Source organism: Oncorhynchus nerka, linkage group LG2 (genome assembly GCF_034236695.1).
Source record: "Oncorhynchus nerka isolate Pitt River linkage group LG2, Oner_Uvic_2.0, whole genome shotgun sequence".
Lineage (NCBI taxonomy): Eukaryota > Metazoa > Chordata > Actinopteri > Salmoniformes > Salmonidae > Oncorhynchus > Oncorhynchus nerka.
This window is the reverse complement of record NC_088397.1, coordinates 95,590,707-95,605,922: the sequence shown is the minus strand read 5'-3', so window position 1 is coordinate 95,605,922 and position 15,216 is coordinate 95,590,707. Positions and strand designations below refer to the sequence as shown.

The 15,216-nt window shown below is 49.4% G+C and overlaps 1 protein-coding gene across 1 annotated transcript in view; it reads left to right on the top strand.

Moving 5' to 3' along the window:
- Positions 1-15,216, top strand: part of atg7 (ATG7 autophagy related 7 homolog (S. cerevisiae)) — a 166,995-nt gene that overhangs the window by 11,461 nt on the left and 140,318 nt on the right. The window contains exon 7 of the mRNA XM_065022002.1: positions 741-887. Coding sequence (XP_064878074.1) covers positions 741-887 — 147 coding nt within the window. The remainder of the gene's footprint in view (positions 1-740; positions 888-15,216) is intronic.

Below are 15,216 nucleotides of genomic sequence, written 5' to 3'. Positions count from 1 at the left end.
ACAGTGTGTTGACCTCCCTCCAGATAGCCCTGACCTATACCCTGACCTATACCCTGTCTCTCCCCTCCAGACCTCAGCCTATGGCAGTGTGTTGACCTATACCCTGACCTATACCCTGTCTCTCTCCTCCAGACCTCAGCCTATGGCAGTGTGTTGACCTATACCCTGTCTCTCTCCTCCAGACTTCAGCCTATGACAGTGTGTTGACCTATACCCTGACCTATACCCTGTCTCTCTCCTCCAGACCTCAGCCTATGGCAGTGTGTTGACCTATACCCTGACCTATACCCTGTCTCTCCCCTCCAGACCTCAGCCTATGGCAGTGTGTTGACCTATACCCTGACCTATACCCTGACCTATACCCTGTCTCTCCCCTCCAGACCTCAGCCTATGACAGTGTGTTGACCTATACCCTGTCTCTCTCCTCCAGACCTCAGCCTATGACAGTGTGTTGACCTATACCCTGTCTCTCTCCTCCAGACCTCAGCCTATGGCAGTGTGTTGACCTATACCCTGACCTATACCCTGACCTATACCCTGTCTCTCCCCTCCAGACCTCAGCCTATGACAGTGTGTTGACCTATACCCTGTCTCTCTCCTCCAGACCTCAGCCTATGACAGTGTGTTGACCTATACCCTGACCTATACCCTGACCTATACCCTGTCTCTCTCCTCCAGACCTCAGCCTATGGCAGTGTGTTGACCTATACCCTGACCTATACCCTGTCTCTCCCCTCCAGATCTCAGCCTTACAGGCAGCCTATGACAGCCTGTGCGGTGAAACAGGGACCTCAGCTGTTCCTTACTTCCTGATCAAGTACACAGGGGATACCGTCCAGGTGGCCCAGCTACGAGACTGGGACAGCTTCAACACCGATCTCAACAAGGTCAGTAGTGGCGTTGCGGGGCAAAGAGTTATCCTGATCAGAATGGCCCATTTTCTTTGTTGGGGTCTGTAATGGGAGAGGACTGTTCTTGTTTCTCTATTTCTATGTCATTATTAATCACTTTTCCATCCACAGTTCCTATGCAGTAAAGTATACACATTCACCACAGCTGTGCTGGAAACAGGAAACAGGAAGTTTCGCAGGCATTTTATAAATGTTCGTTCGACATGGGTGGGATTTTTTTGTGTCGGTAAAATTAATTATGGGAGAAATGCCGGGGGAAACGCTTTTATGTGCAAATATGGATCCAATCATTTTTAATAAATAAATAAAAAATTTAAAAAGTTATTTAACTAGACAAGTCAGTTATAAACAAATTCTTATTTACAATGACAGCCTACCCCGGCCAAACCCGGACAACGCTAGCCCGATTGTGTGCCGCCCTATGGGACTCCCAATCACGGCCGGATGTGCTACAGACCGGAATCGAACCCGGGACTGTAGTGACAAGTCTTGCACTGAGATGCAGTGCCTTTAGACCCCTGCGCCACTCGGGGAGCCCTAACCATCATAACCAATAACCATCATATCGCCGAAAACTTGGATGATATGATGTGTGGTCTTCCCACTAGGACTCGGGAAACCAGTTTATTAGGCTACAGATGAAATAAGTAACCATAATAATATAATAATAATAATATAATAATATAATAATAATAATATAATAATATAATAATAATAATAATATAATAATAATATAATAATAATAATAATTAATAATAATAATAATAATAATAATATAATAATAATAATAATAATATAATAATAATATAATAATATAATAATAATAATAAATATAATAATAATATAATAATAATATAATAATAATATAATAATAATAATAATATAATAATAATAATATAATAATAATATAATAATAATATAATAATAATTATAATAATAATAATATAATAATAATATAATAATAATAATATAATAATAATATAATAATAATATAATAATAATATAATAATAATAATAATAATAATAATATAATAATAATATAATAATATAATAATAATATAATAATAATATAATAATAATAATAATAATAATAATATAATATAATAATAATATAATAATAATATAATAATAATAATAATATAATAATAATAATAATATAATAATATAATAATAATAATATAATAATATAATAATAATAATATAATAATAATATAATAATAATAATAATAATAATAATAATAATAATAATAATATAATAATATAATAATAAATATAATATATATAATAATAATAATATAATAATAATATAATAATAATAATAATAATATAATATAATAATAATAATAATATAATATTATAATAATAATAATAATATAATAATAATAATAATAATATAATAATAAATAATAATAAATAATATATAATAATAATAATAATATAATAATAATAATAATATAATAATATAATAATAATAATATTATAATAATATAATAATATAATAATAATAATATTATAATAATATAATAATATAATAATATAATAATATAATAATAATAATAATATAATAATAATAATATAATAATAATAATATAATAATATAATAATAATAATAATAAATAATAATAATAATATAATAATAATAATAATATAATAATAATATAATAATAATAATAATATAATATAATAATAATATAATAATAATAATAATATAATAATAATAATAGTAACCATCTACTTCACAGGGTCTTATTCTGGTGATAGATGCTCGACTGTCCGTTTGACAAATTAAAAATGATTCTTGCTCTTCTCCATTATATCTGTATGTGAGAGATGTTGGCTGGAGGGCACGTGCCAAGAACAGTGTTTTTTTTTGGTGACATAACACTCGGTATGGAAACACATTAGACTTTTATTTTTTGAGGGGGGGCGCTTTTATTCAAAACATGAAAAGCTGAAGAGTACATTTTGTTTTCGCCACGTTATCACTCACTGATTCTGTGATGGTGGAAAAACACCACTGTTAATGTTTTTATTTATTAATCCCCATTTGGATGGAAACCTTGTGGTACAATAGTCATACAGTACTTCTGGGAGTTTTAACAACAAAAAAAAAAGTTATGCCGATTTTTGTAACAGTGGAAATAAATAAATAGTTTGGTTTTTATTTCCAACGGTTAGGGTTCATAACCTTCGTCAGCCTCAATTATGGCTCAAGTAGCCTTGTCATGCTGATTATGAATGGCCTATATTAGAGGTTAAAATGCATTACTAGACTGCTTCTTTACAGATCTCAAGAAGGTCAGGGGTCGTGGGACAGAGTACCCGAATAAGACCTTATTCAGACCGACGGGTAACTGCCAAAATAAAGGAAACACGCTAACACACAGTGGGGCAAAAAAAGTATTTAGTCAGCCACCAATTGTGCAAGTTCTCCCACTTAAAAAGATGAGGCCTGTAATTTTCATCATAGCTACACTTCAACTATGACAGACAAAATGAGAAAGAAAGAAAATCCAGAAAAATTCATTAAAAAAATCCTACAATGTGATTTTCTGGATTTTTTTTTTCCTTCTCATTTTGTCTGTCATAGTTGAAGTGTAGCTATGATGAAAATTACAGGCCTCATCTTTGTCATCCTTTGTCATCCTGGAAGAGACCACTGGTGTCCGGTGGGATGGGGGGGCGTTGTCATCCTGGAAGAGACCACTGGTGTCCGGTGGGATGGGGGCGTTGTCATCCTGGAAGAGACCACTGGTGTTCGGTGGGATGGGGGCGTTGTCATCCTGGAAGAGACCACTGGTGTCCGGTGGGATGGGGGCGTTGTCATCCTGGAAGAGACCACTGGTGTCCGGTGGGATGGGGGCGTTGTCATCCTGGAAGAGACCACTGGTGTCCGGTGGGATGGGGCGTTGTCATCCTGGAAGAGACCACTGGTGTCCGGTGGGATGGGGGCGTTGTCATCCTGGAAGAGACCACTGGTGTCCGGTGGGATGGGGCGTTGTCATCCTGGAAGAGACCACTGGTGTCCGGTGGGATGGGGGCGTTGTCATCCTGGAAGAGACCACTGGTGTCCGCCGGTGGGATGGGGGCGTTGTCATCCTGGAAGAGACCACTGGTGTCCGCCGGTGGGATGGGGGCGTTGTCATCCTGGAAGAGACCACTGGTGTCCTGTGGAGGGGGGCGTTGTCATCCTGGAAGAGACCACTATGCCCTGTGGGATGGGGGCGTTGTCATCCTGGAAGAGACCACTGGTGTCCTGTGGGATGGGGGCGTTGTCATTCTGGAAGAGACTACTGGTGTCCGGTGGGATGGGGGGCGTTGTCATCCTGGAAGAGACCACTGGTGTCCTGTGGAGGGGGCGTTGTCATCCTGGAAGAGACCACTATGCCCTGTGGATGGGGAGCGTTGTCATCCTGGAAGAGACCACTGGTGTCCTGTGGATGGGGAGCGTTGTCATCCTGGAAGAGACCACTGGTGTCCTGTGGGATTGGGGGCGTTGTCATCCTGGAAGAGACCACTGGTGGGATGGGGGCGTTGTCATTCTGGAAGAGACTACTGGTGTCCGGTGGGATGGGGGGCGTTGTCATCCTGGAAGAGACCACTGGTGTCCTGTGGAGGGGGGGGGCGTTGTCATCCTGGAAGAGACCACTATGCCCTGTGGATGGGGAGCGTTGTCATCCTGGAAGAGACCACTGGTGTCCTGTGGATGGGGAGCGTTGTCATCCTGGAAGAGACCACTGGTGTCCTGTGGGATTGGGGGCGTTGTCATCCTGGAAGAGACCACTGGTGTCCTGTGGGATTGGGGGCGTTGTCATCCTGGAAGAGACCACTGGTGTCCTGTGGGATGGGGGCGTTGTCATTCTGGAAGAGACCACTGGTGTCCGGTGGGATGGGGGCGTTGTCATCCTGGAAGAGACCACTGGTGTCCTGTGGAGGGGGCGTTGTCATCCTGGAAGAGACCACTATGCCCTGTGGATGGGGGAGCGGTGTCATCCTGGAAGAGACCACTGGTGTCCTGTGGGATTGGGGGGGCGTTGTCATCCTGGAAGAGACCACTGGTGTCCGGTGGGATGGGGGCGTTGTCATCCTGGAAGAGACCACTATGCCCTGTGGATGGGGAGCGTTGTCATCCTGGAAGAGACCACTGGTGTCCTGTGGATGGGGAGCGTTGTCATCCTGGAAGAGACCACTGGTGTCCTGTGGGATTGGGGGGGCATGTCATCCTGGAAGAGACCACTGGTGTCCTGCGGGATTGGGGGGCATGTCATCCTGGAAGAGACCACTGGCGTCCTGTGGGATTGGGGGGGCGTTGTCATCCTGGAAGAGACCACTGGTGTCCTGTGGGATTGGGGGGCGTTGTCATCCTGGAAGAGACCACTGGTGTCCTGTGGGATTGGGGGCGTTGTCATCCTGGAAGAGACCACTGGTGTCCTGTGGGATTGGGGGCGTTGTCATCCTGGAAGAGACCACTGGTGTCCGGTGGGATGGGGCGTTGTCATCCTGGAAGAGACCACTGGTGTCCTGTGGGATTGGGGGCGTTGTCATCCTGGAAGAGACCACTGGTGCCCGGTGGGATGGGGGGGGCGTTGTCATCCTGGAAGTGACCACTATGCCCTGTGGGATGGGGGGGTGTTGTAATCCTGGAAGAGACCACTATGCCCTGTGGATGGGGGGGGCGTTGCCATCCTGGAAGTGACCACTATGCCCTGTGGGATGGGGGGGGCGTTGCCATCCTGGAAGTGACCACTATGCCCTGTGGGATGGGGGGGTGTTGTCATCCTGGAAGAGACCACTCCCATCAGGATAGATCTGATTCGCCATAGGTTGAAGGCGATCAGCCAAAATGGCTGTGTATTTATTGACATTTTTACTCTTTTGCGTGACGACTCACCATTAACTTAATTCCACGACTCTTATCGATCGCTGCGTACATTCAGTCTGAGACTGCCGTCCAGCCTCTATCGATCGCTGCGTACATTCAGTCTGAGACTGCCGTCCAGCCTCTATCGATCGCTGCGTACATTCAGTCTGAGCCGTCCCAGCCGTTTGTGTGACTTTCGAAAGGAGGAGCGTTGTACAAAACATGTTCATCAGCGATTTTTGAATCATCTCTTAACAAATCTAACCACTCGGAAGTTGATGACGTCATCATGTAGCTCCTCTGGCCCAACCAATCGGTTTCTGGGACCAATCAGAACGGTCAGAATGTGTTCGTATTCTAGGAAGGGAGGCAAATCCAGATACATGGTGGAGAATAAACGTCAGTTGGCCAGAGCGATGTGGATGGGTAGCCAGGCTAGTTTACCATGCCCTCTAAGGGGTTGAGTGGGTAGCCAGGCTAGGTTACCTTGCCCTTTGAGGGGTTGGGTGGGTAGCCAGGCTAGTTTACCTTGCCCTCTAAGGGGTTGAGTAGACCTAGTGGGTAGCCAGGCTAGTTTACCTTGCCCTCTAAGGGGTTGAGTGGGTAGCCAGGCTAGTTTACCATGCCCTCTAAGGGGTTGAGTAGACCTAGTGGGTAGCCAGGCTAGTTTACCATGCCCTTTGAGGGGTTGAGTGGGTAGCCAGGCTAGTTTACCATGCCCTCTAAGGGGTTGAGTGGGTAGCCAGGCTAGTTTACCTTGCCCTCTAAGGGGTTGAGTGGGTAGCCAGGCTAGTTTACCATGCCCTCTAAGGGGTTGAGTGGGTAGGCAGGCTAGTTTACCATGCTCTCTAAGGGGTTGAGTAGACCTAGTGGGTAGCCAGGCTAGTTTACCATGCCCTCTAAGGGGTTGAGTAGACCTAGTGGGTAGCCAGGCTAGTTTACCATGCCCTTTGAGGGGTTGAGTGGGTAGCCAGGCTAGTTTACCATGCCCTCTAAGGGGTTGAGTGGGTAGCCAGGCTAGTTTACCTTGCCCTTTGAGGGGTTGAGTGGGTAGCCAGGCTAGTTTACCTTGCCCTCCAAGGGGTTGAGTGGGTAGCCAGGCTAGTTTACCATGCCCTCTAAGGGGTTGAGTAGACCTAGTGGGTAGCCAGGCTAGTTTACCTTGCCCTCTAAGGGGTTGAGTGGGTAGCTAGGCTAGTTTACCATGCCCTCTAAGGGGTTGAGTAGACCTAGTGGGTAGCCAGGCTAGTTTACCATGCCCTCTAAGGGGTTGAGTGAGTAGCCAGGTTAGTTTACCTTGCCCTTTGAGGGGTTGAGTGGGTAGCCAGGCTAGTTTACCTTGCCCTCTAAGGGGTTGAGTGGGTAGCCAGGCTAGTTTACCATGCCCTCTAAGGGGTTGAGTGGGTAGCCAGGCTAGTTTACCATGCCCTCTAAGGGGTTGGGTGGGTAGCCAGGCTAGTTTACCTTGCCCTCTAAGGGGTTGAGTGGGTAGCCAGGCTAGTTTACCATGCCCTCTAAGGGGTTGAGTAGACCTAGTGGGTAGCCAGGCTAGTTTACCATGCCCTTTGAGGGGTTGAGTGGGTAGCCATGCTAGTTTACCATGCCCTCTAAGGGGTTGAGTGGGTAGCCAGGCTAGTTTACCTTGCCCTTTGAGGGGTTGAGTGGGTAGCCAGGCTAGTTTACCTTGCCCTCTAAGGGGTTGAGTGGGTAGGCAGGCTAGTTTACCATGCTCTCTAAGGGGTTGAGTGGGTAGCCAGGCTAGTTTACCTTGCCCTCTAAGGGGTTGAGTGGGTAGGCAGGCTAGTTTACCATGCTCTCTAAGGGGTTGAGTGGGTAGCCAGGCTAGTTTACCTTGCCCTCTAAGGGGTTGAGTGGGTAGCCAGGCTAGTTTACCATGCCCTCTAAGGGGTTGAGTAGACCTAGTGGGTAGCCAGGCTAGTTTACCATGCCCTCTAAGGGGTTGAGTAGACCTAGTGGGTAGCCAGGCTAGTTTACCATGCCCTTTGAGGGGTTGAGTGGGTAGCCAGGCTAGTTTACCTTGCCCTCTAAGGGGTTGAGTGGGTAGCCAGGCTAGTTTACCATGCCCTATAAGGGGTTGAGTAGACCTAGTGGGTAGCCAGGCTAGTTTACCATGCCCTCTAAGGGGTTGAGTAGACCTAGTGGGTAGCCAGGCTAGTTTACCATGCCCTCTAAGGGGTTGAGTGGGTAGCCAGGCTAGTTTACCATGCCCTCTAAGGGGTTGGGTGGGTAGCCAGGCTAGTTTACCTTGCCCTCTAAGGGGTTGAGTGGGTAGGCAGGCTAGTTTACCATGCTCTCTAAGGGGTTGAGTGGGTAGCCAGGCTAGTTTACCATGCCCTCTAAGGGGTTGGGTGGGTAGCCAGGCTAGTTTACCTTGCCCTCTAAGGGGTTGAGTGGGTAGCCAGGCTAGTTTACCATGCCCTCTAAGGGGTTGGGTGGGTAGCCAGGCTAGTTTACCTTGCCCTCTAAGGGGTTGAGTGGGTAGGCAGGCTAGTTTACCATGCTCTCTAAGGGGTTGAGTGGGTAGCCAGGCTAGTTTACCATGCCCTCTAAGGGGTTGAGTAGACCTAGTGGGTAGCCAGGCTAGTTTACCATGCCCTCTAAGGGGTTGAGTGGGTATCCAGGCTAGTTTACCTTGCCCTTTGAGGGGTTGAGTGGGTAGCCAGGCTAGTTTACCTTGCCCTCTAAGGGGTTGAGTGGGTAGCCAGGCTAGTTTACCTTGCCCTCTAAGGGGTTGAGTGGGTAGCCAGGCTAGTTTACCATGCCCTCTAAGGGGTTGAGTAGACCTAGTGGGTAGCCAGGCTAGTTTACCATGCCCTCTAAGGGGTTGAGTAGACCTAGTGGGCAGCCAGGCTAGTTTACCTTGCCCTCAAAGGGGTTGAGTAGACCTAGTGGGTATCCAGGCTAGTTTACCTTGCCCTCTAAGGGGTTGAGTGGGTAGCCAGGCTAGTTTACCATGCCCTCTAAGGGGTTGAGTGGGTAGCCAGGCTAGTTTACCATGCCCTCTAAGGGGTTGGGTGGGTAGCCAGGCTAGTTTACCTTGCCCTCTAAGGGGTTGGGTGGGTAGCCAGGCTAGTTTACCATGCCCTCTAAGGGGTTGGTGGGTAGCCAGGCTAGTTTACCTTGCCCTCTAAGGGGTTGAGTGGGTAGGCAGGCTAGTTTACCATGCTCTCTAAGGGGTTGAGTGGGTAGCCAGGCTAGTTTACCATGCCCTCTAAGGGGTTGAGTAGACCTAGTGGGTAGCCAGGCTAGTTTACCATGCCCTCTAAGGGGTTGAGTGGGTAGCCAGGCTAGTTTACCATGCCCTCTAAGGGGTTGGGTGGGTTGCCAGGCTAGTTTACCTTGCCCTCTAAGGGGTTGAGTGGGTAGCCAGGCTAGTTTACCATGCCCTCTAAGGGGTTGGGTGGGTAGCCAGGCTAGTTTACCTTGCCCTCTAAGGGGTTGAGTGGGTAGGCAGGCTAGTTTACCATGCTCTCTAAGGGGTTGAGTGGGTAGCCAGGCTAGTTTACCATGCCCTCTAAGGGGTTGAGTAGACCTAGTGGGTAGCCAGGCTAGTTTACCATGCCCTTTGAGGGGTTGAGTGGGTAGCCAGGCTAGTTTACCATGCCCTTTGAGGGGTTGAGTGGGTAGGCAGGCTAGTTTACCATGCTCTCTAAGGGGTTGAGTAGACCTAGTGGGTAGCCAGGCTAGTTTACCTTGCCCTCTAAGGGGTTGAGTGGGTAGCCAGGCTAGTTTACCTTGCCCTCAAAGGGGTTGAGTAGACCTAGTGGGTAGCCAGGCTAGTTTACCTTGCCCTCAAAGGGGTTGAGTGGGTAGCCAGGCTAGTTTACCATGCCCTCTAAGGGGTTGAGTAGACCTAGTGGGTAGCCAGGCTAGTTTACCTTGCCCTCTAAGGGGTTGAGTGGGTAGGCAGGCTAGTTTACCATGCTCTCTAAGGGGTTGAGTGGGTAGCCAGGCTAGTTTACCATGCCCTCTAAGGGGTTGAGTAGACCTAGTGGGTAGCCAGGCTAGTTTACCATGCCCTCTAAGGGGTTGAGTAGACCTAGTGGGTAGCCAGGCTAGTTTACCATGCCCTTTGAGGGGTTGAGTGGGTAGCCAGGCTAGTTTACCTTGCCCTCTAAGGGGTTGAGTGGGTAGCCAGGCTAGTTTACCATGCCCTATAAGGGGTTGAGTAGACCTAGTGGGTAGCCAGGCTAGTTTACCATGCCCTCTAAGGGGTTGAGTAGACCTAGTGGGCAGCCAGGCTAGTTTACCTTGCCCTCAAAGGGGTTGAGTAGACCTAGTGGGTAGCCAGGCTAGTTTACCTTGCCCTCTAAGGGGTTGAGTGGGTAGCCAGGCTAGTTTACCATGCCCTCTAAGGGGTTGAGTGGGTAGCCAGGCTAGTTTACCATGCCCTCTAAGGGGTTGGGTGGGTAGCCAGGCTAGTTTACCTTGCCCTCTAAGGGGTTGAGTGGGTAGGCAGGCTAGTTTACCATGCTCTCTAAGGGGTTGAGTGGGTAGCCAGGCTAGTTTACCATGCCCTCTAAGGGGTTGAGTGGGTAGCCAGGCTAGTTTACCATGCCCTCTAAGGGGTTGGGTGGGTTGCCAGGCTAGTTTACCTTGCCCTCTAAGGGGTTGAGTGGGTAGCCAGGCTAGTTTACCATGCCCTCTAAGGGGTTGGGTGGGTAGCCAGGCTAGTTTACCTTGCCCTCTAAGGGGTTGAGTGGGTAGGCAGGCTAGTTTACCATGCTCTCTAAGGGGTTGAGTGGGTAGCCAGGCTAGTTTACCATGCCCTCTAAGGGGTTGAGTAGACCTAGTGGGTAGCCAGGCTAGTTTACCATGCCCTTTGAGGGGTTGAGTGGGTAGCCAGGCTAGTTTACCATGCCCTTTGAGGGGTTGAGTGGGTAGGCAGGCTAGTTTACCATGCTCTCTAAGGGGTTGAGTAGACCTAGTGGGTAGCCAGGCTAGTTTACCTTGCCCTCTAAGGGGTTGAGTGGGTAGCCAGGCTAGTTTACCTTGCCCTCAAAGGGGTTGAGTAGACCTAGTGGGTAGCCAGGCTAGTTTACCTTGCCCTCAAAGGGGTTGAGTGGGTAGCCAGGCTAGTTTACCATGCCCTCTAAGGGGTTGAGTAGACCTAGTGGGTAGCCAGGCTAGTTTACCTTGCCCTCTAAGGGGTTGAGTGGGTAGGCAGGCTAGTTTACCATGCTCTCTAAGGGGTTGAGTGGGTAGCCAGGCTAGTTTACCTTGCCCTTTGAGGGGTTGAGTGGGTAGCCAGGCTAGTTTACCTTGCCCTCTAAGGGGTTGAGTGGGTAGCCAGGCTAGTTTACCATGCCCTCTAATGGGTTGAGTAGACCTAGTGGGTAGCCAGGCTAGTTTACCATGCCCTCTAAGGGGTTGAGTGAGTAGCCAGGCTAGTTTACCTTGCCCTTTGAGGGGTTGAGTGGGTAGCCAGGCTAGTTTACCTTGCCCTCTAAGGGGTTGAGTGGGTAGCCAGGCTAGTTTACCATGCCCTCTAAGGGGTTGAGTGGGTAGCCAGGCTAGTTTACCATGCCCTCTAAGGGGTTGGGTGGGTAGCCAGGCTAGTTTACCTTGCCCTCTAAGGGGTTGAGTGGGTAGCCAGGCTAGTTTACCATGCCCTCTAAGGGGTTGAGTGGGTAGCCAGGCTAGTTTACCATGCCCTCTAAGGGGTTGAGTAGACCTAGTGGGTAGCCAGGCTAGTTTACCATGCCCTTTGAGGGGTTGAGTGGGTAGCCAGGCTAGTTTACCATGCCCTCTAAGGGGTTGAGTGGGTAGCCAGGCTAGTTTACCTTGCCCTTTGAGGGGTTGAGTGGGTAGCCAGGCTATTTTACCTTGCCCTCTAAGGGGTTGAGTGGGTAGCCAGGCTAGTTTACCATGCCCTCTAAGGGGTTGAGTGGGTAGCCAGGCTAGTTTACCATGCCCTCTAAGGGGTTGAGTGGGTAGGCAGGCTAGTTTACCATGCTCTCTAAGGGGTTGAGTGGGTAGCCAGGCTAGTTTACCTTGCCCTCTAAGGGGTTGAGTGGGTAGGCAGGCTAGTTTACCATGCCCTCTAAGGGGTTGAGTAGACCTAGTGGGTAGCCAGGCTAGTTTACCATGCCCTCTAAGGGGTTGAGTGGGTAGCCAGGCTAGTTTACCATGCCCTCTAAGGGGTTGGGTGGGTTGCCAGGCTAGTTTACCTTGCCCTCTAAGGGGTTGAGTGGGTAGCCAGGCTAGTTTACCATGCCCTCTAAGGGGTTGGGTGGGTAGCCAGGCTAGTTTACCTTGCCCTCTAAGGGGTTGAGTGGGTAGGCAGGCTAGTTTACCATGCTCTCTAAGGGGTTGAGTGGGTAGCCAGGCTAGTTTACCATGCCCTCTAAGGGGTTGAGTAGACCTAGTGGGTAGCCAGGCTAGTTTACCATGCCCTTTGAGGGGTTGAGTGGGTAGCCAGGCTAGTTTACCATGCCCTTTGAGGGGTTGAGTGGGTAGCCAGGCTAGTTTACCTTGCCCTTTGAGGGGTTGAGTGGGTAGCCAGGCTATTTTACCTTGCCCTCTAAGGGGTTGAGTGGGTAGCCAGGCTAGTTTACCATGCCCTCTAAGGGGTTGAGTGGGTAGCCAGGCTAGTTTACCATGCCCTCTAAGGGGTTGAGTGGGTAGGCAGGCTAGTTTACCATGCTCTCTAAGGGGTTGAGTGGGTAGCCAGGCTAGTTTACCTTGCCCTCTAAGGGGTTGAGTGGGTAGCCAGGCTAGTTTACCATGCCCTCTAAGGGGTTGAGTAGACCTAGTGGGTAGCCAGGCTAGTTTACCATGCCCTCTAAGGGGTTGAGTGGGTAGCCAGGCTAGTTTACCATGCCCTCTAAGGGGTTGGGTGGGTTGCCAGGCTAGTTTACCTTGCCCTCTAAGGGGTTGAGTGGGTAGCCAGGCTAGTTTACCATGCCCTCTAAGGGGTTGGGTGGGTAGCCAGGCTAGTTTACCTTGCCCTCTAAGGGGTTGAGTGGGTAGGCAGGCTAGTTTACCATGCTCTCTAAGGGGTTGAGTGGGTAGCCAGGCTAGTTTACCATGCCCTCTAAGGGGTTGAGTAGACCTAGTGGGTAGCCAGGCTAGTTTACCATGCCCTTTGAGGGGTTGAGTGGGTAGCCAGGCTAGTTTACCATGCCCTTTGAGGGGTTGAGTGGGTAGCCAGGCTGTTTACCATGCCCTCTAAGGGGTTGGGTAGACCTAGTGGGTAGCCAGGCTAGTTTACCTTGCCCTCTAAGGGGTTGAGTGGGTAGCCAGGCTAGTTTACCATGCCCTCAAGGGGTTGAGTGACCTAGTGGGTAGCCAGGCTAGTTTACCTTGCCCTCAAAGGGGTTGAGTGGGTAGGCAGGCTAGTTTACCATGCTCTCTAAGGGGTTGAGTGGGTAGCCAGGCTAGTTTACCTTGCCCTTTGAGGGGTTGAGTGGGTAGCCAGGCTAGTTTACCTTGCCCTCTAAGGGGTTGAGTGGGTAGCCAGGCTAGTTTACCTTGCCCTCAAAGGGGTTGAGTAGACCTAGTGGGTAGCCAGGCTAGTTTACCTTGCCCTCAAAGGGGTTGAGTGGGTAGCCAGGCTAGTTTACCATGCCCTCTAAGGGGTTGAGTAGACCTAGTGGGTAGCCAGGCTAGTTTACCTTGCCCTCTAAGGGGTTGAGTGGGTAGGCAGGCTAGTTTACCATGCTCTCTAAGGGGTTGAGTGGGTAGCCAGGCTAGTTTACCTTGCCCTTTGAGGGGTTGAGTGGGTAGCCAGGCTAGTTTACCTTGCCCTCTAAGGGGTTGAGTGGGTAGCCAGGCTAGTTTACCATGCCCTCTAATGGGTTGAGTAGACCTAGTGGGTAGCCAGGCTAGTTTACCATGCCCTCTAAGGGGTTGAGTGAGTAGCCAGGCTAGTTTACCTTGCCCTTTGAGGGGTTGAGTGGGTAGCCAGGCTAGTTTACCTTGCCCTCTAAGGGGTTGAGTGGGTAGCCAGGCTAGTTTACCATGCCCTCTAAGGGGTTGAGTGGGTAGCCAGGCTAGTTTACCATGCCCTCTAAGGGGTTGGGTGGGTAGCCAGGCTAGTTTACCTTGCCCTCTAAGGGGTTGAGTGGGTAGGCAGGCTAGTTTACCATGCTCTCTAAGGGGTTGAGTGGGTAGCCAGGCTAGTTTACCATGCCCTCTAAGGGGTTGAGTAGACCTAGTGGGTAGCCAGGCTAGTTTACCATGCCCTTTGAGGGGTCGAGTGGGTAGCCAGGCTAGTTTACCATGCCCTCTAAGGGGTTGAGTGGGTAGCCAGGCTAGTTTACCTTGCCCTTTGAGGGGTTGAGTGGGTAGCCAGGCTATTTTACCTTGCCCTCTAAGGGGTTGAGTGGGTAGCCAGGCTAGTTTACCATGCCCTCTAAGGGGTTGAGTGGGTAGCCAGGCTAGTTTACCATGCCCTCTAAGGGGTTGAGTGGGTAGGCAGGCTAGTTTACCATGCTCTCTAAGGGGTTGAGTGGGTAGCCAGGCTAGTTTACCTTGCCCTCTAAGGGGTTGAGTGGGTAGGCAGGCTAGTTTACCATGCCCTCTAAGGGGTTGAGTAGACCTAGTGGGTAGCCAGGCTAGTTTACCATGCCCTCTAAGGGGTTGAGTGGGTAGCCAGGCTAGTTTACCATGCCCTCTAAGGGGTTGGGTGGGTTGCCAGGCTAGTTTACCTTGCCCTCTAAGGGGTTGAGTGGGTAGCCAGGCTAGTTTACCATGCCCTCTAAGGGGTTGGGTGGGTAGCCAGGCTAGTTTACCTTGCCCTCTAAGGGGTTGAGTGGGTAGGCAGGCTAGTTTACCATGCTCTCTAAGGGGTTGAGTGGGTAGCCAGGCTAGTTTACCATGCCCTCTAAGGGGTTGAGTAGACCTAGTGGGTAGCCAGGCTAGTTTACCATGCCCTTTGAGGGGTTGAGTGGGTAGCCAGGCTAGTTTACCATGCCCTTTGAGGGGTTGAGTGGGTAGGCAGGCTAGTTTACCATGCTCTCTAAGGGGTTGAGTAGACCTAGTGGGTAGCCAGGCTAGTTTACCTTGCCCTCTAAGGGGTTGAGTGGGTAGCCAGGCTAGTTTACCTTGCCCTCAAAGGGGTTGAGTAGACCTAGTGGGTAGCCAGGCTAGTTTACCTTGCCCTCAAAGGGGTTGAGTGGGTAGCCAGGCTAGTTTACCTTGCCCTCTAAGGGGTTGAGTGGGTAGCCAGGCTAGTTTACCAAGCCCTCTAAGGGGTTGAGTGGGTAGCCAGGCTAGTTTACCATGCCCTCTAAGGGGTTGAGTAGACCTAGTGGGTAGCCAGGCTAGTTTACCATGCCCTTTGAGGGGTTGAGTGGGTAGCCAGGCTAGGTTACCTTGCCCTTTGAGGGTATGAGTAGACCTAATTCATGCCAGGAAAATGCACCCCACACCCTACCAGAGGTTCCAGAGCCCTCATTTACTGATGTTTCCTTTATTTTA